The following is a 25,526-nucleotide window of genomic DNA, read 5'->3' as shown; positions in this document are numbered from 1 at the left end:
ATGTTCAAAAGGACCATCTGTAAGATAAAAATGTTCCAAAATAAAACAGTTCACCTACTGTCGCCATAACAACGCAGCGGGCCGATTCTGTAGAGGGCCTCAGAGCCAGTTCTGTTGGTGTCTCCAATCACGATCTCACTCACTGGTAAGTGCTCTTTGTAGGAAAGTACTCCTGTGTCATTAGCCCTGCAATAGACAGAGAGGAGAGTATGCTCTCTGTGGAAGGAATCAAACAATGATGAACCCCTCCCACCACTGTCATGACCCACTTAATAAGCTGATACATTTGGTCTCTTCCAGAAAATCTCCATCTGACACAAGGTAATATACTGAATACTGCTACAATGTAGAAATATAGATGGACAAGCACAAGAAGATTTGTAGCTAAATCATATTGATGGACAGTAGACAGAGAGACATATTTGCCTAGTTACCATGAGTCTGTGTCGGCATCACAGTTGCAGAAGTAGTTCATGTCCATGCAGTTCTCCTCCAGGCTGCAGGAGCACTGCTGAACACCCGGCAGGAAGCCTCCCCAGTAGGTCCGTCTCTCTCCACCTTGGTCCACCCACCAGGACAGGGGGCTGCCATCTGGACCATTCACAGGATTACAATTAGGTCCACATGAAGAGAAACAGAATCTGCACAGTGAATGTGATAAGAGCCCTGGGCATCTTTTGGCATCCCATGGCATTGTGTCAATGAGTCCTCAGTGATGACAATCAGACTCGCAGGGCTCATTTCCTGGAGCATCTGTAAGTGGCCCTGCTACAGTCTTCTATCAACACAACATGACTCTGCCTGAGAGACACTACAGGCCTGCAGGAAGTAGCCTCTCAGGCCTCTGCATAGATATAGGCTTCTATCAACACAACATGACTCTGCCTGAGAGACACTACAGGCCTGCAGGAAGTAGCCTCTCAGGCCTCTGCATAGATATAGGCTACTATCAACACAACATGACTCTGCCTGCAAGACACTACAGGCCTGCAGGAAGTAGCCTCTCAGTTCTCTGCATAGATATAGGCTACTATCAACACAACATGACTCTGCCTGAGAGACACTACAGGCCTGCAGGAAGTAGCCTCTCAGTTCTCTGCATAGATATAGGCTTCTATCAACACAACATGACTCTGCCTGAGAGACACTACAGGCCTGCAGGAAGTAGCCTCTCAGTTCTCTGCATAGATATAGGCTTCTATCAACACAACATGACTCTGCCTGAGAGACACTACAGGCCTGCAGGAAGCAGCCTCTCAGTTCTCTGCATAGATATAGGCTTCTATCAACACAACATGACTCTGCCTGAGAGACACTATGGGCCTGCAGTGAGCAGCCTCTCAGCTCTTAGACTGTACTTTTAACACAGGAGGGTGGTGGGAGGGTGGGGACCATATAATGGGATGTAATGAGTAATGTAATGAGAGTAATTTGAAGTGTGGTCATGGGGGGTTTGTGACAGTGGTACTATTCAAGTCACACTGCCTGACACTGACAGCGTATTTTGTGGGATAACGGATTACACAGCATCAAAGCTTGATATCCAGTATTCTTCTGCCTTTGTTCATCATGTCAAATTTACATTGTTACTCAATTGAAACAAAGCAGAATAGATCACTGAATATAAAAATGGTTTAGGGAATAACAAATTATATGGAAATAAGATGAATTGTTTTGGAGGAAATGTCGATGTGCATTCGCAAATCAACTTGATGCCTCTGCTCATGAGCCGTGTGGCCGTTACCGTTAGAAAAAAATGATAATTGCCCCGACTCAATATCAAGGCGCCAGATAAGAACGAGACTTCAGCTTCCATAAAGTGACCATTAGACTTTCCACCTTTCGGGACTGAATAAGTTTGTAGGGGCAACAGTTTTGATTTAATGTACATCTTATCGCTCTCAGATTTCTAATTTCTGTCCATTAAGAACCAATGATGTGCTGTCTTTTTGAAGCACTTCTGACAATGCTATCATCTTTTCAGCCAAATCTCAGAGTTCTAAAACCGGACCAAAGCACTTGGGTTGTGCAGCAACAGCGATAGTAGCTAGCTAACACCAGTCGGATGAGAGGCAAGCTACAAGCAATGGAAGCTAGCTATATTTTGTTATGGAAGGTTTTTCACATGGCTGAAGTCAACTGTGTAAAATGTTGGCCTTGATACTTGTGTGTAATCAGAGCACAAACAAATAAGCAACAACAAGATAGTGAACATCCTTGCCTGCTATTGCTAGTTTTTGCTAGTCCTTGCCTGCTATTGCCTGCTATTGCTCGAACCAGGGACCCTCTGCACACATCGACTGCCTCACAGCATTGCTTCCGTCCCTCTCCTCGATGCTTCGAGGGTGACTGTTGTCGATGTGTGCAGACGGTCCCTGGTTTGAGCCTAAGTAGGGGCGAGGACAGGGACAGAAGCAATGCTGTTACATTCCCAGCCAACGCACTACATGTAACAGTTCTCCGTCCCTCTCCTTGCCCCTACCTAGGCTTGAACCAGGGACCCCCTGCACACATCAACAACTGACACCCTTGAAGCATCGTTACCTATCGCTCAACAAAAGCCACGGCCCTGGCAGAGCAAGGGAAACAACTACTTCAAGGTCTCAGAGCAAGTGACACGTCACCGATTTAAAGGCTATTAGCGCGCACTAGCTAGCCATTTCACACCAGTTACACAATCTAATTGCAGTCGCTGTACTCATAATATACAGGAAAACTATCGCCTTATAGTGAGGATAGCGATGTTGCAAGCACAGCTTCAGATGCAATTGTTAGGCAAGGGCAATTTAAGTGTAGGAAAGGATGAAACAACGTCTGTGCCACCAGTAAGTACAGATAGTAGCATAAATCACCCCGCAGAGTCCCCGCAGCCGGACAATTTTCTCAAGGCTTCTGGAAAGAAATGTTGTCTGCATACTCAACCGGTGTCGCTCATTCAGACGACAGAAACTTTCAACCGGTTCTCCCCATTAAGCAACGAGTTGGAGTCAGAGGACAAGCCTTCTCAGGTATCTCCTAAAACCCGTTATGGGGTCTGAGCCGCCGAAGCCTCCCACCATTAGCTCTGACAAATTGAAAACCCTAGTCATTGGCGACTCCATTACCCGCAATATTAGACTTAAAAATAATCATCCATACACTCTTTACCAGGGGGCAGCGCTACCGATGTAAAGGCTAATCTAAAGATGGTGCTGGCTAAGGCTAAAACTGGTGCGAGTATAGGGATATTGTTTAACTACATCGGCGGAGGAGATCTTCGTGGGCTATACTCAGCCTTGTCTCAGGGTAGTAAGTTGGCGGTCTGTTGATATCCTTCTAGTGGTGTGGGGGCTGTGCTATGGCAAAGTGGGTTGAGTTATATCCTGCCTGGTTGGCCCTGTCTGGGGGTATTGTTGGACGGGGCCACAGTGTCCCCTGACCCACCCCTGTCTCAGTCTCCAGTATCTATGCTGCAATGGTCTATGTGCCGGGGGGCTAGGGTTAGTCTGTTAAATCTGGTGTAATTCTCCTGTCATATCTGGTGTTTTGTTTGAATTGAAGTATGCACCCTCTAATTGTCTCTCTCTCCCTCCTGGCTGTCCCCAGTCCACCTGGTTGTGCTGCTGCTCCAGTTTCAACTGTTCTGCCTGCGGCTAGGGAACCCTGACATGTTCACCGGACGTGCTACCTTGTCCCGGACCTGCTGTTTTTCACCCTCTCTCTCGCTCTACCGCACCTGCTGTTTCGACCTCAATGCTCAGCAATGAAAAGCCAACTGACATTTACTCCGGAGATACTGACCTGACAACTGACCTGCACCCTCTACAACCACTGTGATATTATTTGACCCTGCTGGTCCCCCTGCTGGTCATCTATGAATTTTAGAACAGAGGACTGGCCACCCCTCAGAGCCTGGTTCCTCTCTAGGTTTCTTCCTGGGTTCCTGCCTTTCTAGGGAGTTTGTGGTTTTAGGCTAGGTTTCTGTATAGCACCATTTGATCGATTGATGAACACCAAACTTTGGGAAATTGCCATGTTGCTAATGTATAATACATGCAATGGACATTGATCATCTTACATTGCCTTTAGCTAACGTTACTCCATATAAAGTGGCTTGCGAAAGTATTCACCCCCTTGGCATTTTTCCTATTTTGTTGCCTTACAACCTCATTTGATTTACACAACATGCCTACCACTTTGAAGATGCAAAATATTTTTCCTTGTGAAACAGACATAAGACAGACGACAAAAACATAAGACAAAAAACTGAAAGCTTGAGAGTGCATTAATATTCACCCCCCCAAAGTCAATAATTTGTAAAGCCACCTTTTGCAGCAATTACAGCTGCAAGTCTCTTGGGGTATGTCTCTATAAGCTTGGCACATCTAGCCACTGGGATTGTTGCCCATTCTTCAAGGCAAAACTGCTCCAGCTCCTTCAAGTTGGATGGGTTCCACTGTTTGACTAGGCCCTTCCAAGACATTTTAATGTTTTCCCTTAAACCACTCGAGTGTTGCTTTAGCAGTATGCTTAGGGTCATTGTCCTGCTGGAAGGTGAACCTCCGTCCCAGTCTCAAATCTCTGGAAGACTGAAACAGGTTTCCCTCAAGACTTTCCCTGTATTTAGCGCCATCCATCATTCCTTCAATTCTGACCAGTTTCCCCAGACATAGCGTTTTCCTTGATGGCCACCAGTCTCATCTGACCAAAGTACCTTCTTCCATTTGTTTGGGGAGTCTCCCACATGCCTTTTCGCGAACACCAAACGTGTTTGCTTATTTTTTTCTTTAAGAAATTGCTTTTTTTCTGGCCAACCTTCCGTAAAGCCCAGCTCTGTGGAGTGTACAGCTTAAAGTGTTCCTACGAACAGATACTCCAATCGCCGCTGTGGAGCTTTCCAGCTCCTTCAGGGTTATCTTTGGTCTCTTTGTTGCCTCTCTGATTAATGCCCTCCTTGCTTGGTCAGTGAGTATTGGTGTGCAGCCCTCTCTTGGCAGGTTTGTTGTGGTGCCATATTCTTCCCATTCTTTAATAATGGATTTAATGGTGCTCAGTGGGATGTTCAAAGTTTCAGATATTTCTTTATAACCCAACCCTGAGCTGTACTTCTCCACAACTTTGTCCCTGACCTGTTTGGAGAGCTCCTTGGTCTTCATGGTGTCACTTTCCTGGTGGTGCCCCTTGCTTAGTGATGTTGCAGACTCTGGGGCCTTTCAGAACAGGTGGATATATACTGAGATCATGTGACAGATCATGTGACACTTAAATAAAGTTCACCTGTGTTCAATCTAACTAATTATGTGACTTCTGAAGGTAATTGGCTGCACCAGATCTTATTTAGGGGCTTCATAGCAAAGGGGGTGAATACATATGCACGCACCACTTTCCAGTTTTTAAAATGTTTAAAATTTTCTGAAACAAGTAATTTTTTTCATTTCACTTCACCAATTTGGACTATTTTGTGTATGTCCATTACATGAAATCCAAATAAAAATCAACTTAAATTACAGGTTGTAATGCAACAAAATATGAAAAATGCCAAGGGGGTGAATACTTTTGCAAGCCACTGTACTAGTCAACCTGGCTTGCTTAGCAATGTAGCTAGCTAGAGTTACAGCCCTTACCTTATGCATTGATTCAGTATGCTCCCTCTGTTAATGCAATTTCTCTTCTCACATTCAATCAAAATCAAATCAAATGTTATTTGTCAAATGCACTGAATACAACAGGTGTAGACCTTAAAATTAAATACTTATTTACTAGCCCTTAACCAACATGCAGTTCAAGAAAGAGTTAATAAGAAAATATTTACTAAATAAACTAAAGCTATAAAATAAAATGAAAAATGTAACACAATAAAATAAAAATAACAAGGCTATATATAGGTGATACCAGTACCGAGTCAATGTGTGGGGGTACAGGTTAGTCAAGGTAATAATCAAAATATGCGCTGACCGATTAATACAGTGTAAAGTTACTTTCAATGGTATTCCTGAAAACCTGAAGTTGCCATCCAAGAAAAAAGTAGCCAGGGGTGTGCGAGTGCACATTCTTGCATTCAACACCAACATTTTTGCTTGCTAAGCGTGACCTTTGCACATTCAAAAGAAAACACCATGCTTGCTAACCTGGTTAGCAATGTTACCGTTTTCAACACAACTGTTTGAGACATTTTTTTTTTACCAAGCTAAATAAATGAACAACAACAAAATCTTCCTGTCATCTCCAGATTGTCCATTAAATAGAGTGTCAAGACAAATGTGTTCATGACAGGGTAAAGCATTAATGTCAAAACCATGGGATCTGAAGGTCCTGGGCAGTGTCGGTTCTAGACCATTTCAACTGGGGGGGCCAAGCTGGGGACAGTTGTACTGTTAGAGGGGCCAGTTACATTAGACATTATTGTTGTCATATCATTTTCTTCACTGCATTGCAGGCATTAGCAGGCAAAAGACCATGTTCATAATCATCATCGTTGCCACTGTCTAATAACGGATGTAAAAAAAGAACGATAGCAAACATTAGTTATGTAAAAATTATTTCATACTCCACATTTAGGGGGGCCACAAGGGGGTCCAAAATTGTGGTCACAGGGGCACTGGCCCCCCTTGCCCACCCCCCCAGAACCGCTAGTGGTCCTGGGTTCACCTCTCCGAGGATACATTTCAACCATTCTCTTTGACACCTCCCTCCTAGTCCTGACACACACACACACACCGGCCCGCAAGTTGTGTGCTTATGTTTTATATTAGGTAGCTCTTAAAAGAGCATTGTGGGAATGGATAGGGACTGTGGTGTGTGTTCTACTGTGTGTGTCTTGTTAGTACGGAGACGGTGGAGACTGAAGAGACCAACTCTCAATACTCTCATCAGTCAGATGCATTCCAACCCTACAGTACATCCCAGGGACACACTGCTTAATGGTAGGGTGGCGGATTGTGTGTCCCTGAAATGCATACACCAGCTGATTGAGGGAGTGCATGGCCCTGTCTATGCACTTGTTTATCTTCTGGTCCCATTCCCTGTCTATTCGGAAATATTCGGATGACCACCTCAAACCACTTCTAAATCCGCACCTCTGCCACACCAGTGCCATCCCCTTGGTGTATCACAAGTTGTTTTCACTGAGGTGGATGACTAGGATGTCAGAGGGAAAAATAGCACAGTCCCTCTGCTGGCGCAAAACACTGAGCAATTTGTGCCACTTCATGCCTTGCTCTCCAAGCTACATAATGTGACAGTCAATAATGTAAGTAAATAGTTAATGGGTAGGCTACATGTTGATTATTTGTGTATTTTCCAGAAGCTTGTAAAAAGGTTTCCCAGTTTCCTTCAAATTGTCTTAAATGGGTTTCTGTTTTTTCGCTTCCCTCTGGAAAATCAGCTGTTATTATTAAATAAATACTAATAACTACATTATTTCTGTTGCCATTTGTCATGATTGTGTATTTTTACTTTACTTGTATTGCTGTATTATAATGATGTATAATCACCTTCCTGTGTAAAAAACATAGAATTAAAAACAAATAAGTAGAGAAGTCGACATTGGTCTGAAGCCGAATACGAAAGGAATTTCACATGAGCACCACCATGCACACTGCACCCATGCTCTAGTCAGCACACAGCTTTGACCTACAACAGTAGCTATATTGGTCTATTGTACTTCAAACTGTGTATGCAGGTTGCGGTAAAGTTCAGGAACGCAAGTCCTTTTGTTCTCCCGATCTGGAATACCTCGCTATCAAATGCAGACCGCATTACCTCCAACAAGAATTCTCTTCGGTCATCAAGGCCGAGTATATTCCCTCAAGCTGAGACCGCAACAGCTTTCAAGGAACTACACTGGACTTTGTGCAAACTGGAAACCACATATATTGTAGCTGGGGACTTTAATAAAGAAAATCTGAGGAAAACTCTACTGAAGTTGTATCAACACATTGCCTGTGCTACTCGCTCATCAAGAATTCTTGACCACTGCTCCTCCCCATTCCGGGATGGCTACAAGGCCGTCCCTACAGCAAATCAGATCACGACTCCATTCTGCTCCTCCCTTGCTATAGGCAGAAACTTAATCAGAAGTACCCATGGTAAAGACTGTTCAGTAAAGAGACTAAGTGGGGTCGCAATTCAACGGCTCAGACATGAGATTTATGTGGCAGGGACTCCAGACAATCTCGGATTATAAAGGGAGAACCAGCCACGTCACGGACACCGATGCCTTGCTCCCAGACAAGCTAAACACCTTTTTTGCCAGCTTCGAGGAAAACACAGTGCCGCCGACGAGGGACACCGCCGCTCATGAGGACTACATGTTCTCGTTCTCCATGGTCAATGTGAGCGAAACATTTAAACGTGCTTACCCTCGCAAGGCTGCTGGCACAGACCGCATCCCAGCTATGTCCTCAGAGCATGTGCAGACCAGCTGGCTGGACTGTTTACGGACATATTCAATCTATCCCTATCCCAGTCTGTTGTCTCCACTTGCTTCAAGACATCCACCATTGTTTCTGTACCCAAGAAAGCGAAGGTCACTTCTGTCATCATGAAATTCTTTGAGAGGCTAGTTAAGGAACATATCACCTCCACCTTACCTGACACCCTAGACCCACTACAATTTGTATATTGGCCCAACAGATCCATGGATGATGCAATCGCCATCACACTGCCCTATCCCATCTGGAAAAGAATAATGCCTATGTAAGAATGCTGCTTATCTACTAAAGCCCAGTCTTCAAAACTAGAGTGCCCTCCAAGCTCATCATCAAGTTAAGCTATCATCACTAAGCTTGAGGCCCTGTGTAGTTGGTTCCTGGGCTTCCTGACCAGCCAAAGGTGGTGAAGGTAGGCAACAACACCTCCACTATGCTAATCCTTAACACAGAGGCCCCACAAAGGTGCGTGCTCAACCCCCTCTTGTACTCCCATGACTGAGTGGCCACGCACGCCTCCAACTCAATCATCAAGTTTGCAGACGACACAACAGTGGTAGGCCTGATCACCAACATTGTTGAGACAGCCTATAAAAACAGTTGGCTGATATTTATTTTATTTAACCAGGCAAGTCAGTTAAGAACAAATTCTTATTTACAATGACGGCCAACAGTATGCCCTCACCTGTCTGAGCAGTCAGCTGTGAATGCCCTAACCCGCTAGTAAAATTATGCTGGGTGATATAGGTTCTGACCCTCCACAGGATGTCCAGTCAGAACAATGCTGATGCTTCTCTGGGTTCTGACCCTCCACAGGATGCCTAGTCAGAACAATGCCGATGCTTCTCTGGGTTCTGCCCCTCCACAGGATGCCCAGTCAGAACAATGCTGATGCTTCTCTGGGTTCTGCCCCTCCACAGGATGCCCAGTCAGAACAATGCTGATGCTTCTCTTTTCAGGGTTTTATTTCCTATTCCTCTTTACCAACACACATTAAGACACTTTTGGTCATATAACTTGAATCTGGACTGGGAGTGTATCTTGGTGGAATAGCACTAGTGTTAATCTGAATGAATTGTGTTTCTATAAAGCAAAAACATGCACAACATAACAGTATCAGTAAAGTGTCATAATTATGCAATATAGATAGGCTATATAAACATGAACGAATAAGCATAATATTACACTACTATAACACAGATATAAACAGGGCTATGAACTTAGCAGCATAAACATTAACCTAAAGATTAACCTCTTGTCGGAGAGAGAGAGAAACCAATTACTGAGACTGGCAAGATAAAGATTTATGGCACCCTCTCTCTCTCCGGCCTGGTGCAAGAGCCTGCCTGCTCCAGAGCCACAGGGTTGTGAATTACTCTGCACATGCGTGAGCTCCACGACCCCTCTGGTAGGGTTCTAGAAGCTCGCACATGGCAGCGAGCTTCTAGAACAAAGGCCACTATGGAAAGCGCTACAGTATCATCTGCATATGAAAACTATATTTACCAATAAAACAATGACACCTACAGCAATGGGCACAATGCTACACACTATAAACAATATGCCAAGCAGTAGTGGCAACTCCAACCTTAAATAATAGTAATAGCTGTCAATTGAACATACGGCTGAAAACTGATCATAGTTACTAAGTTATTAGTGGTAATTACCCATTATAACACAACATGCAAACATATGTTTTTGAAGTGTTGTGGTTGCAGGTTCACTTGGCACATCTAAAGCTTTTTTGGAGTGTTGCTATAGGGCACCAAGTGCCAACAGTCAGTATCTAAATAATGTGTGAAATGCTTGATAGTGTATATAATGTAAACGGAGATGTCTACTTTCTTGGGGACCTGAATTTTGACTGGTTTTCATCAAGCTGTCTGCTCAAGAGGGAGCTTCTTACTGTAACCAGTGCCTGTAATCTGGTTCAGGTTATTAATCAACCTACCAGGGTGTTTACAAACACTACAGGAACAAGATCATCCATCAATCAGATTTTTACTAATATCATAGAACTTTGTTCTAAAGCTGTATCTGTACCCATTGGATGCAGTGATCACAATATAGTGGCTATATCCAGGAAAGCCACATTTACAAAGCTGGGTCTAAAATAATGTATAAGAGATCATACAAAATATTTTTCTGTGACTCTTATGTGGACGATGTAAAAAATATTTGTTGAGTCTGATTTGATTAGTAAGGAGCATCCAGATGTTGCACTTGACACATTTATTAAATTGCTTCTTCCAATTATTGATCAACATGTACCTGTTAAGAAACTGACTGTTAGAACTGTTGTGGCTCCATGGATTGATGAGGAATTGAACAATTGTATGGTTGAAAGAGATGGGGCAAAAGGAGTGGCTAATAAGTCTGGCTGCACATCTGACTGGCTGACTTACTGCAAATTGACTCCTCTAAGCAAGTAACTATTTCACTGTATGGTTTACACCTTCTGGAGCCTGTGTATGTGACAAATAAACTTTATTTTCCTGTAATAATGAATACAAATTAGCGCAAATTAAGACATTGTCAGCTATATGATATGGTCATTTTTTTTTACTTGCTAGCCAGTCAACTTAACATTAGCTAACTAACAAGATAGAAACAAACCAAAACATTGTTTAGAAAAGTGCTTTTAGTTGCCTGGCGTGGTGGACTGACATATACTAAATTCTTTTTTAAACGGATGGGTTTATTGGTGTTAAAATACACCTGTTATTTTGGACCACCAGACTGCTGATGCAGCCTGTCATTTTTGTGTTTATACTTTTCATAATGAGAAGTATGTCGGACGACAAAAGAATGTTTATGATGTCACTGCAACGACTGTATACATGTCGATAGTCATAGTATAAATCACCCTTTAGACTTTTGTTTGTACACTACCGTACTCACTGTTCAGCACATGACCTCACATGTGACTCCTTCAAGAGATGGGTGGGGCTCAGGCTTAACAGTGTGTGAACGATTCTGAATGGGTGTAGACAAAGAAGAGCTCTCCACTAGGTTTACCAACAAAGCCATTTTCTAAAAAGTGGGCTTACAAGTTTTTAACTTTCAAAGCAGAATTACTTTCCCATTGTTCCTCAACTGTAGTGTATGATATATCATTTTCTAGCTCTGAGTGTCTACTTTCATCCAATGTAAAAAACACAATTTCAAATGTTGCTACATAAGACAGAATCGAGTACGATCACATATCAGCAACCACAGCAAATGAAGTCACTGAAACCCTTAACACAGTGTTGCAGTCTTTTGGAATGGGTGGCAAGTAGTAACAGCTGAATCTGGTAATGAATGGTGTGGCTGTTGAACAAGTTAAGGAGACTGAATTACAGTGGTTGCTCCACTAAACATTTAGCGATTATGCTGCGGGTCTTAAGAGGTTATTTGTGGTTTTGTACAGTACCCTGCGTCACCACTTCATTGCTCCAGACCAGCGCAAGGGGGAGTTCATGTAAAATCTAAGATTATTTGTCAGGTGCGCTGAATACAAAAGGGGTAGACCTTACAGTGAAATGCTTACTTACAGGCTCTAACCAATAGTGCAAAAAAGGTATTAGGTGAACAATTTCATTTGTATTTATTTCACCTTTATTTAACCAGGTAGGCAAGTTGAGAACAAGTTCTCATTTACAATTGCGACCTGGCCAAGATAAAGCAAAGCAGTTCAACACAAACAACACAGTTACACATGGAGTAAAACAAACATACAGTCAATAAAACAGTAGAAAAATAAGTCTATATACAATGTGAGCAAATGAGGTGAAATAAGGGAGGTAAATGCAAAAAAAGGCCATGGTGGCGAAGTAAATACAATACAGCAAGTAAAACACTGGAATGGTAGATTTGCAGTGGAAGAAAGTGCAAAGTAGAAATATAAATAATGGGGTGCAAAGGAGCAAAATAAATAAATACAGTAGGGGAAGAGGTAGTTGTTTGGGCTAAATTATTGATGGGCTATGTACAGGTGCAGTGATCTGTGAGCTGCTCTGACAGCTGGTGCTTAAAGCTAGTGAGGGAGATAAGTGTTTCCATTTTCAGAGATTTTTGTAGTTCGTTCCAGTCATTGGCAGCAGTGAACTGGAAGGAGAGGCGGCCGAAGGAGGAATTGGCTTTGGGGGTGACCAGAGAGATATACCTGCTGGAGCACGTGTCACAGGTGGGTGCTGCTATGGTGACCAGCGAGCTGAGATAAGGGGGGACTTTACCTAGCAGGGTCTTGTAGATGACCTGGAGCCAGTGGGTTTCGCGACGAGAATGAAGCGAGGGCCAGCCAACGAGAGTCTACAGGTCGCAGTGGTGGGTAGTATATGGGGCTTTGGTGACAAAACGGATGGCACTGTGATAGACTGCATCCAATTTATTGAGTAGGGTATTGTAGGCTATTTTGTAAATGACATTGACGAAGTCGAGGATCGGTAGGATGGTCAGTTTTACAAGGGTATGTTTGGAAGCATGAGTGAAAGATGCTTTGTTGCGAAATAGGAAGACAAATCTAGATTTAACTTTGGATTGGAGATGTTTGATGTGAGTCTGGAAGGAGAGTTTACAGTCTAACCAGACACCTAGGTATTTGTAGTTGTCCACATATTCTAAGTCAGAACCATCCAGAGTAGTGATGCTCGACGGGCGGGCAGGTGCAGGCAGTGATCGGTTGAAGAGCATGCATTTAGTTTTACTTGTATGTAAGAGCAGTTGGAGGCCACGGAAGGAGAGTTGTATGGCATTGAAGCTCGTCTGGAGGGTTGTTAACTTCTTAAAGTGTAGGGGGCATTATTTTCACGGCCTAATGAAAAACGTACCCAGATTAAACTGGTTACTACTCTGGCCCGGAAACTAGAATATGCATATTATTAATAGATTTGGATAGAAAACACTCTGAAGGTTCTAAAACTGGTTGAATGGTGTCTGTGAGTATAACAGAACTCATATGGCAGGCAAAAATCTGAGAAAAATTCAACCAGGAAGTGGGAGATCTGGAAATTGTAGTTCTTCTTTCTAATCCCTATCGAAACTACAGTGTCTGTGGGGTCACATTGCACTTCCTAAGGCTTCCATTGGCTGTCAAAAGCCTTTAGAAAGTTTTTTCATCGTTGTCATGTTACCGGGCAGAGAATAGGAGCTCAGTCAATGAATGGACTGCCTATGGACAAAGGGATTGGTGATGTGCAATCCCGCAAGCACGCCTTTCCTTCTTTTTCTTCTGGAATGAATACGCTATTTTCCGGTTGGAATATTATCGCATTTTTATGTTAAAAATACCATAAAGATTGATCGTAAACAACGTTTGACATGCTTCTAAGAACGGTAATGGAACATTTTGAATTTTTGTGTCTCGAATTATGCTCGCGCGTTATGCCTTTGGATAGTGACCTGAAAGCACAAACAAAACGGAGGTATTTGGACATAAATATGGATTATTTCGAACAAAAACAACATTTCTTGTGGAAGTAGCAGTCCTGGGAGTGCATTCTGACGAAGATCAGCAAAGGTAAGAGAATATTTATAATACTAATTCTGAGTTTAGGTGACCCCAGAACTTAGCGGGTGTCTGTACAGCTTGCTTTGATGGCGAGCTATGTACTCAGAATATTGAAAAATGTGCTTTCGCCGAAAAGCTATTTTAAAATCTGACACAGCGGTTGCATAAAGGAGTACTGTATCTATAATTCTTAAAATAATTGTTATGTATTTTGTCAACGTTTATGATGAGTATTTTTGTAAATTGATGTGCTCATTCACCGGCAGTTTTGGTCGTAATACATTTTCTGAACATCACGCGCCAATGTAAAATGCTGTTTTTGGATATAAATATGAACTTTATCGAACAAAACATACATGTATTGTGTAACATGATGTCCTAGGAGTGTCATCTGATGAAGGTCGTCAAAGGTTAGTGCTTCATTTAGCTGTGTTTTGGGTTTTTGTGACATATCTCCTTGGTTGGATAATGGCTGTGTGGTTATTTTTGTCTATCTACTCTCCTAACATAATCTAATGTTTTGCTTTCACTGTAAAGCCTTTTTGAAATCGGAAAATGTGGTTACATTAACCTGTTATGGATAGGGGGCAGTATTTTCACGGCCGGATAAAAAACGTACCCGATTTAAACTGATTATTACTCCTGCCCAGTAACTAGAATATGCATATAATTATTAGCTTTGGATAGAAACCCTCCAAAGTTTCTAAAACTGTTTGAATGGTGTCTGTGAGTATAACAGAACTCATTTGGCAGGCCAAAACCTGAGAAGATTCTGTACAGGAAGTACCCTGTCTGACCATTTCTTGGCCTTCTTGATCATCTCTATCAAAAACAAGGGATCTCTGCTGTTACGTGACACTTCCTACGGCTCCCATAGGCTCTCAGAAGGCGGCAAAAAGCTGAATGGTGGCTTTGCAGGCCCTGGCTGAAAAACATTAGCGCATTTTGATAGTGGTCGATCAGAGAACAGAGACTGGAGGCGCGTGCACGAGGCGACCCGATGTTTTTATTCTTTCTTCTTTGAACGAAAACAACAACTCCCGGTCGGAATATTAAAATTGATTTTAAACAGCGGTTGACATGCTTCGAAGTACGGTAGTGGAATATTTAGAATTTTTTTGTCACGAAACGCGTCGGGCGCGTAACCCTTCGTCACCCTTGGATAGTGTCTTGAACGCACGAACAAAACGCCGCTATTTGGATATAACTATGGATTATTTTGAACCAAACCAACATTTGTTATTGAAGTAGAAGTCCTGGGAGTGCATTCTGACGAAGAACAGGAAAGGTAATCAAACTTTTCTAATAGTAAATCGGAGTTTGGTGAGGGTCAAACTTGGTGGGTGTCAAAATAGCTAGCCTGTGATGGCGTGCTATCTACTCAGAATATTGCAAAATGTGCTTTCACCGAAAAGCTATTTTAAAATCGGACATAGCGAGTGCATAGAGGAGTTCTGTATCTATAATTCTTAAAATAATTGTTATGTTTTTTGTGAACGTTTATGGTGAGTAATTTAGTAAATTCACCGGAAGTTTGCGGGGGGTATGCTAGTTCTGAACGTCACATGCTAATGTAAAAAGCTGTTTTTTTATATAAATATGAACTTGATTGAACAAAACATGCATGTATTGTATAACATAATGTCCTAGAAGTGTCATCTGATGAAGATCATCAAAGCTTAGTGCTGCATTTAGCTGTGGTTTGGGTTTATGTGACATTATATGCTAGCTTGAAAAATGGGTGTCTGATTATTTCTGGCTGGGTACTCTGCTGACATAATCTAATGTTTTGCTTTCGTTGTAAAGCCTTTTTGAAATCGGACAGTATGGTTAGATTAACGAGAGTCTTGTCTTTAAAATGGTGTAAAATAGTCATATGTTTGAGAAATTGAAGTAATAGCATTTCTAAGGTATTTGAATAACGCGCCACAGGATTCCACTGGCTGTTACGTAGGTGGGACGATTTCGTCCCACCGACCCCAGAGAGGATAAACAGAGAGTAGCAGCAGCGTAAAAAGAGGGGTTGGGGGGTCACATAATGCAAATAGTCTGGGTAGCCATTTGATGACCTATTCAGGAGTCTTATGGCTTGGGGGTAAAAACTGTTGAGAAGCCTTTTTGTCCTAGACTTGACACTCCGGTACCGCTTGCCATGCGGTAGTAGAGAGAACAGTCTATGACTGGGGTCTTTGACAATTTTTAGGGCCTTCCTCTGACACCGCCTGGTGTAGAGGTCCTGGATGGCAGGCAGCTTAGCCCCAGTGATGTACTGGGCCGTACGCACTACCCTCTGTAGTGCCTTGCGGTCTGAGGCCGAGCAATTTCCGTACCAGGCAGTGATGCAACCAGTCAGGATGCTCTCGATCTTGCAGCTGTAGAACCTTTTGAAGATATCAGGACCCATGCCAAATCTTTTTAGTTTCCTGAGGGGGAATAGGCTTTGCCATGCCCTCTTCATGACTGTCTTGGTGTGTTTGGACCATTCTAGTTTGTTGTTGATGTGGACACCAAGGAACTTGAAGCTCTCAACCTGCTCTACAGCCCCGTCGATGAGAATGGTTGCGTGCTCGGTCCTCTTTTTCCTGTAGTCCACAATAATCTCCTTAGTCTTGGTTACATTGAGGGATAGGTTGTTATTCTGGCACCACCCGGCCAGGTCTCTGACTTCCTCCCTATAGGCTGTCTCGTCGTTGTCGGTGATCAGGCCTACCACTGTTGTGTCGTCTGCAAACTTAATGATGGTGTTGGAGTCATGCTTGGCCATGCAGTCGTGGGTGAACAGGGAGTAGAGGAGGGGACTGAGCACACACCCCTGGGGAGCTCCAGTGTTGAGGATCTCCATGGCAGATGTGTTGCTACCTACCCTCACCACCTGGGGGCGGCCCGTCAGGAAGTCCAGGATCCAGTTGCAGAGGGAGGTGTTTAGTCCCAGGATCCTTAGCTTAGTGATGAGCTTTGAGGGTACTATGGAGTTGAACGCTGAGCTGTAGTCAATGAATAGCATTCTCACATAAGTGTTCCTTTTGTCCAGATGGGAAAGGGGAGTGTGGAGTGCAATAGAGATTGCATCATCTGTGGATCTGTTTGGGCAGTATGCAAATTGGAGTGGGTCTAGGGTTTCTGGGATAATGGTGTTGATGTGAGCCATTACCAACCTTTCAAAGCACTTCATGGCTACGGACGTGAGTGCTACGGGTCTGTAGTCATTTAGGCAGGTTGCCTTTGTGTTCTTGGGCACAGGGACTATGGTGGTCTGCTTGAAACATGTTGGTATTACAGACTCAATCAGGGACATGTTGAAAATGTCAGTGAAGACACCTGCCAGTTGGTCAGCACATGCCCGAAGCACACGTCCTGGTAATCCGTCTGGCCCCGCAGCCTTGTGTATGTTGACCTGTTTAAAGGTCTTACGTCGGCTACAGAGAGCATGCCTCAGTGTTGCTTGCCTCGAAGCGAGCATAGAAGTGATTTAGCTTGTCTGGTAGGCTCGTGTCACTGGGCAGCTCGCGGCTGTGTGTCCCTTTGTAGTCTGTAATAGTTTGTAAGCCCTGCCATATAAGACGAGCGTCGGAGCCGGTGTAGTATGATTCAATCTTAGCCCTGTATTGGCGCTTTGCCTGTTTGATGGTTCGTCGCAGGGCATAGCAGGATTTCTTGTAAGCTTCAGGGTTAGAGTCCCGCACCTTGAAAGCGGCAGCTCTACCCTTTAGCTCAGTGCAAATGTTGCCTGTAATCCAGTTAGAGCACTGATTATGCTTTTGGGTCCTACTGTGTCTCTAACTGACAATGAATGTGCGACATAAACCTAAATAGAAAATGATAATTGTGCACGACTACAGTATTACTTACTAAAACTGTTGCTACGCTCTTACTGTAGTACTATAGCCCACTTTTCAAATTAGTAACAATGACTCACCCCATGTTCAAGAATGTCCTTTTTCCTCACTCATTTTACATTATCTGAAAAACTTAATCTCCAAAATATATATATTTTTTAAACAAAGCAATTATTATTATTATTATAGAATTATATAAAATCCCCTTGGTTATTCACTGATATATTATTAACCCTCTTATTAGCAGGGCAATATATATTGGTCAAGGCTCCCGAGTGGCGCACAATGGGATTGCCTTGCAGTTCTCCTGCTGTATCCACTGAAAGCGCTTGAGGTTCAAGCCACAAGGGCAGGGGGCACGGGATGGGCCGCAGAACCGCTCACAGAAGACAGACCTAGCCCATGGGAAAGGGAGGAGGAAGGGTGGACCCCCACCCTGGGTAGCACAGAGTAAGACTTTAAGGGGCATTGCACTAATAATGGCGCTGACTAGGGAAACATTCCTGCTGTTCTTATTGCCAGTCTGCACGTTCATACTAAAACAATGTAACTAATAATGGCATATTTATGCTTTTGTTAATAAAATTATGATAAAAATAGTATTTCAAAATGCCAATGTTTATTTAGTTATGGATCCATAATGAATTACTATGGGAATAAATATCACTGAATTACATAAATATCCAACGTAATTATTATCTATGTAATTATTGGTGGAGAGTCACGTCATATGTTTCGATATACTGTAGGCGACGTGAGTCTCACTAGTGTTGAGTAATGTGCTGAAAAGCGTAGGTCTTGTCTATTTATAGAGCATATTGAAGTTAGAAGCAATAGGATTTGAAGCAATAGCCTACAACTATTTTAGCACAGTTTCACGCTACTCTTTGACAAGCATGGGGACTGGTCCTGATAACTCAATGTGATTTTTATTTTCACTGAATCTCCGTTTGGGTATTGGTTTGACTACAATTATAGTGTAGAAATGTTATGATCTTAGTGTAACCTTTATTTAACTAGGCAAGTCAGTTCAGAACAAATTCTTATTTACAAGGACAGCCTACTCCTTCCTCCCCGTCAGAGAATTGAACACTGATCTCCCACATTCCCGCACAACACAGGGATTCTTTAGCTAAATAGCCAAGTACTATAGCCTACTCCCGACCGTCACGTTGTACAGCGCCATATTTTTCATTCCATCGTAAAGGAAACCCAGAGGGTTTTTCATTTTTCTTGGAATAGAAACACCATAATATTAAGCAAATGAATCCCAAACTCTAAAAGTAATTGGAAAGGTAGATACAAATTAATTGTGACATTTTGGTTACAATAAAGGATGTAAACAAGATGCTGTGTTTTTATTTACAGTAGTGATGGACAGCTGGTGGCATTTTGAAAACAGGTTTTCAAACATTTTTAGCCTGATTAGCAGGACAATAGACTCTTTATAGTCCGGCTACTGTAGGTGTGAACATCCCCCTACCTGCAAAAAATGAGATTGCGACCAAAGAAAAAAGACAAAATGGACATAGTTTACATCGAACCAGCTTCTTTCTATGGTGCTACCCGTTCCAGCGTTAGGACCGCAACCACGAGAGGACTTTAAAATGTGTCGGAGCTGAGAGGATCACCAAAACTAAAGGTATTTTGGTTTCAGTGCATTTCTTTAAAAAAATGTTTTATATAGCCCGTCAATGTGTAGGCATACTGTGTAACACAATCGATAATTAAATAAAGGTTCAATAAAAATGGATTGTGTACTAAAAACGTGAATATGTTTTTGCAGAGCACACAAACATGCCGACAACCATCCGTGGAGATCAGTGGACAAAGAGCTGGACAACGGGCTGCACCGAAAAAACGCATGGTTGCCAAGAAAGTGGTTAGTTTTGCTAGATTCTTAAAATGTGTACACAGAATTTGCGTGTTGGAGTCACTTTTAATTCTTAATTGATCTACCGTTTCTATCATAGGCCACTGTAATCGATGGGGGCTCAGTGCGGTACCGTTCTGCTCATCTGATGAAAGTGCACATGGATCAGATTCATACTTTGAAGACCGAGATCGAGTCATTGAAGGCAGACCAGCAGAAAGATAAACATTATCGGAGGGCAGAGATACAGGTGACAGCTGATGCATTGGCACCAGAGCCAGGCGGCATTGGCGGAGAATGATGTGTTGAAGAGGGCGATGAACGAGATGGAGTCACAATCCATACCAGGCACACCTGTGAGCTCTGGAACTCCACCTCCAACAGGCAGAGTCAACATACCTGGCGGGTTCATCATGTCGTCGGTTCACCCTGGCATTTCCATTCCTCTTCTGACAACAGAACTTGACCAACTGCTCACCAGGCACAGCAAGGGCCGTCCGGACCGTTATGCTGTTCTGCTATAGCCTAATAAACAGTTGGCTTATATCTTCCAAATGCTGTATTATCCAAATGCAAAAGTATAAACAGTACAGTATCTCTTCATCAGCATCTTTATGCTTTCGTTAATAAAATGATAAAAATACTTGTTCAAAATGGCAATGTTTATTTAGTTATGGATCCATAACGAATTACTATGGGAATAAATATCACTGAATTACAGAAATATTGGGACAAAGTTGTCTAATGAAGGTAAACAAATTGTTGCTTACTAGAAAATACTTTTTCACACAGACATGGTCACGTTGTTCAGCGCCATTATGGCTATTAGCAGGTAGCTGGACAATAGACTTGCCTAGAAGGAGGGTAGAAGGAGGGGGAGAATTCTATATTCAAATGAATTTCTTCATTTCTTAGGTTGGCCGTGATTGGTTGCAATTTCAGTTTAATCCACCAGAGAAGACAAAACAAATAATACAACAAAAAGTATTACTATTATGTATCACATCCGACCATGATTGGGAGTCCCATATGGCAGCGCACAATTGGCCCAGCGTTTCTCTCCCTCTAAAAACAGAAATAAAACGTTTTGGCCTTCACAAATATTATTTTGGCCTTTATTCAGATTACAATCGCTCACTTTAGTTTTTTTGAAAACTAAATAACCTCCAAAATATGGTAATTATCAAGTTGATGGCACAGTCATATAGACTGGCACCTACACAAAGCTGAGTGACTCTGTTCTTGTCTAGTAATGTTCTGTATTATGTCATGTTTCATGTTCTGTGTGGACCCCAGGAAGAGTAGTTGCTGACTTCGCAACAGCTAATGGGGATTCTAATAAAATATCTCTCCCTCAACATCAACAAAATGAAGGAGCTGATTGTGGACTTCAGGAAACAGCAGAGGGTGCAGCCCCCCTTCCCCATCGACAGGGAGGGAGAGGGTAAAAAGCTTCAAGATCCTCGGCGCGCACATCACTGACAACCTGAAACGGTCCTCCCACACAGACAGTGTAGTGAAGAAGGCGCAATAGCGCCTCTTCAATCGCTAGAGGATGAAGAAATTATGCTGGCCCCTAAGACCCTCACAAACGCACCATTGAGAGCATCCTGTCGAGCTGTATCACCGCCTGGTACGGCAACTGCACCGCCCACAACCGCAGGGTTCCTTATGATGTAGCATGAGAAAGACATATTTCATACAGCAGGACAGAAAGAGCATCACCGTGCCAATATAAGGAGCATATTTTGTTTGCAAGTCCAATTACAGTGATCTGTGTTTTTCTTTGACAGCAGTGGTTTCGGAAGCATTCAAGTAAACAATGAAAGCAATTATGTTTTGTTCATATCTACTGGGCCTGAAAATAGCAAACTTTTTATTTTATTTTTTATGATCTTGTTTGGGCATAATACACTTGTTTATTGTCTGCGGTGACACTGTGCACCTCAGAGAAATCTGATGAACCTATAGTTGGGTCTCCCCGAGCGATGAGAGAACTAACTAGATGGAGTCTTCAAGTCCCCATGCGATGGCACACAAACAATGTTCAATAGAACCCATACAGCAGGGAATATACAAACGCTATATAGACAAACAATTGGTATTAAATTGGTTGTGCTTGAGATGCCTCCTTAGTGAAATGTGCAAAATATCTGTAACTGAAAGTTTCCAACATGTTGCAAGTCAATATTGGAAAGGCTCACCCCACGTGTTGAAGAGGCGGGACTTCCTGCAGCTGTATACTACTTCCTGTTGACACTGTTCTGACCTGGCCACGAGGGCCATCAGTTGTTCAGGTGAGGCGCTGTAGTTAAACTTCATAATGTAGGGCTTCTGTAGTGTAGAACCCTGTACCCTGACTGGATTTGTGCTGTTGTGGGTCACTACTGTCCACACCTTGTTCTCTACAACACAGAGCAGATAAGAAACAGGTTTTAGTTTAGTTTTTTCGGACACTTAAAAGAAAATGGCTGTAAAAAGGCACAGTCAGAATCTGAAAGCACAGTACTGATTATACACTGCATTTCATAAAATTGAGACATTTCGAGGAGTGATTTGAATATGATTATGCATGATCCTGTACCAAGCTGGGAGGTAGTTACATATTTGACAGTCCCCTTAATTACCAGTCAGCCTCGGTCAACCTCACTAGAGTGCATTGTGATTTTACAGATATGAAGTGGTCTAATGTGGCTGCTTCCCAAATAAAGGGAAAAGGAAAATGCATGTAATCCAGAATGTTCTGACCTTAAATAAAGCCCCTGAATACTATAGGATGAAGCTCTATGAGACAATCAATCTCAGTATATCACAATATTGTTGGATTATCATCAAAGGCAATCCGATTTAAAACATAATTCTGTCTGTAAACCTAGATTAGTCTGACAACAAGATCCTAAAGGCCATCAGTGTAAAAATGTATTTAGGGTAGAGGGCCAGGGTGGCAGCTCACCTGTCATGTTGCAGTAGACCTGTGTGGGCCCCAGAGGACCACTGCCATCTGGATCAATAGAGAAGAGGCCTGAGGAGCTGCCAGTCAGCCGGTAGGCCTCACATGATGCCTCATAGATGGCTACAGAGGAACACAGGGAAACATCATGCCTCATAGATGGCTACAGAGGAACACAGGGAAACATCATGCCTCATAGTTGGCTACAGAGGAGCACAGAGATACATCATGCCTCATAGATGGCTACAGAGGAACACAGGGAAACATCATGCCTCATAGATGGCTACAGAGAAACACAGGGAAACGTCATGCCTTATAGATGGCTACAGAGAAACGTCATGCCTCATAGATGGCTACAGAGAAACACAGGGAAACGTCATGCCTCATAGATGGCTACAGAGAAACACAGGGAAACGTCATGCCTCATAGATGGCTACAGAGAAACACAGGGAAACGTCATGCCTCATAGATGGCTACAGAGAAACATCATGCCTCCGATGGCTACAGAGGAGCACACGTGTGAGTGGAGAATGAGAATACTCTGACAAATGTAATAAAATATGTTACTCAAATAAAATAGCTTGCAGGAACTTCAGAGTTAGATAATGGGGTGGTGTATATTCCTATCAGAGTTTGATAAAGGGCGGTTAAGAGTGGTGAGCCAGTAACCGAAAGGTCGCTGGTTCGAATCCCCGAGCCTACTATAAGTCGCTCTGGATAAGAGTGTCTGCTTAATGATGTAAATGAAAACAATGGGGTGGAGTATCAGCGTCTGATAACGGGGTGGTGTATATTCCTATCAGAGTTTAAGGGTGCATATTGATTACGGGGTGGTGCATATTGACTACGGGGTGGTGCATATAAGTGTCAAAGAGAGAGGTTATTTCCATTTCAAATGTGATGGTGGCCTAGCAATAACTACAGAGTCGCATGTCTCACCAAACACCCTCCAAGTATGCAAAACAATCAATGGCTAAGCACCACAACATATTAGATATGGAAATGGTGAGAATAAATTGTTTATTTAAATAAAACAGTGTATATTGCAGGGTCGGGGTCAATTCCATTTCAATTCAAGTCAGAAAGTCTACCAAATCTTGAAAAGCATTGAAGAGAATTGGAATGGGAATTTCACTTCCTGAATTGACTGAAGGGCAGGCGGGGACTCACAGTTGTGGCAGGTGGCTCCAGTGTATCCTGTGCCAGAGCAGTCGCAGTAGAAGCGGCTCCAGGACTGTGAACACTGCCCTCCATGTTCACAGAAGTTGGGCAGACATCTGGAGAGACAGGGAAGATCAGACAGTGGGAAGGAGTACAAGTAACCTGGTACCAGAGAGGCAAAGCCATGGCGACAGCGATGCTAAAACAATGTGGTTGCTCCCACTCTGACTGAACTAGCTGGAGTTAACCTGTTGGGGGTAGGGGGCAGTATTTACACAGCCGGATAAAAAAACGTACCCGATTTAATCTGGTTATTACTACTGCCCAGAAACTAGAATATGCATATAATTATTGGCTTTGGATAGAAAACACCCTAAAGTTTCTAAAACTGTTTGAATGGTGTCTGTGAGTATAACAGAACTCATATGGCAGGCAAAAACCTGAGAAGATTCCTTACAGGAAGTGCCCTCTCTGACCATTCCTTGAGATTCTTGACTCTGTTTATTGAAGACTGAGGAACTTTGCTGTAACGTGACACTTCCTACGGCTCCCATAGGCTCTCAGAAGGCGGGAAAAAGCTGAATGATGTAATTCCAGCCCCAGGCTGAAACACATTAGCGCTTTTGGCAAGTGCTCTATCAGAGGACAATGGGCTGAGGCGTGTGCACAAGACGACCCCATGTTTTTATTTTCTATCGTCTTTGAACCTAAACACAGATTCCCGGTCGGAATATTATCGCTTTTTTTACGAGTAAAATGGCATAAAAATGGATTTTAAACAGCGGTTGACATGCTTCGAAGTACGGTAATGGAATATTTAGAGTTTCTTTGTCACGAAATGCGTCGTGCGCGTGACCCTTATTTACACTTCGGATAGTGTCTTGAACGCACGAACAAATCAGAGGATATTTGAACATAACTATGGATTATTTTGAACCAAACCAACATTTGTTATTGAAGTAGAAGTCCTGGGAGTGAATTCTGACGAAGAACAGCAAAGGTAATAACATTTTTCTTATAGTAAATCTGACTTTGGTGAGTGCTAAACTTGCTGGGTGTCTAAATAGCTAGCCCTGTGATGCCGGGCTATCTACTCAGAATATTGCAAAATGTGCTTTCACCGAAAAGCTATTTTAAAATCGGACATAGCGAGTGCATAGAGGAGTTCTGTATCTATAATTCTTAAAATAATTGTTATGTTTTTTGTGAACGTTTATCGTGAGTAATTTAGTAAAATCACCGGAAGTTTGCGGGGGGTATGCTAGTTCTGAACGTCACATGCTAATGTAAAAAGCTGGTTTTTGATATAAATATGAACTTGATTGAACAAAACATGCATGTATTGTATAACATAATGTCCTAGGTGTGTCATCTGATGAAGATCATCAAAGGTTAGTGCTGCATTTAGCTTTGGTTTGGGTTTATGTGACATTATATGCTAGCTTGAAAAATGGGTGTCTGATTATTTCTGGCTGGGTACTCTGCTGACATAATCTAATGTTTTGCTTTCGTTGTAAAGCCTTTTTGAAATCAGACAGTGTGGATAGATTAACGAGAGTCTTGCCTTTAAAATGGTGTAAAATAGTCATATGTTTGAGAAATTGAAGTAATAGCATTTCTAAGGTATTTGAATAACGCGCCACGGGATTCCACTGGCTGTTACGTAGGTGGGACGAAATCGTCCCACTGGCCCTAGAGAAGTTAATGGTTTGATGACACTACAACATACACACTAGGGCTGCAGGTAGTCTATTGGTTAAAGTGTTGGGCTAGTAACACGAGCTGACAAGCTAAAACTGTCGTTCTG

General features: G+C 42.7%; 1 protein-coding gene across 1 annotated transcript in view; it reads right to left on the bottom strand.

Moving 5' to 3' along the window:
- Window positions 1-25,526, bottom strand: part of LOC106582433 (contactin-associated protein-like 5) — a 171,789-nt gene that overhangs the window by 15,711 nt on the left and 130,552 nt on the right. The window contains exons 11-15 of the mRNA XM_082967219.1: window positions 23,729-23,835; window positions 22,562-22,681; window positions 21,813-22,013; window positions 435-591; window positions 59-186 (exon numbers count right to left, since the gene is read on the bottom strand). Coding sequence (XP_082823345.1) covers window positions 59-186; window positions 435-591; window positions 21,813-22,013; window positions 22,562-22,681; window positions 23,729-23,835 — 713 coding nt within the window. The remainder of the gene's footprint in view (window positions 1-58; window positions 187-434; window positions 592-21,812; window positions 22,014-22,561; window positions 22,682-23,728; window positions 23,836-25,526) is intronic.

Source organism: Salmo salar, chromosome 21, assembly GCF_965601325.2.
Source record: "Salmo salar chromosome 21, fSalSal1, whole genome shotgun sequence".
NCBI lineage: Eukaryota > Metazoa > Chordata > Actinopteri > Salmoniformes > Salmonidae > Salmo > Salmo salar.
This window is presented reverse-complemented; position numbering and strand designations above follow the sequence as displayed.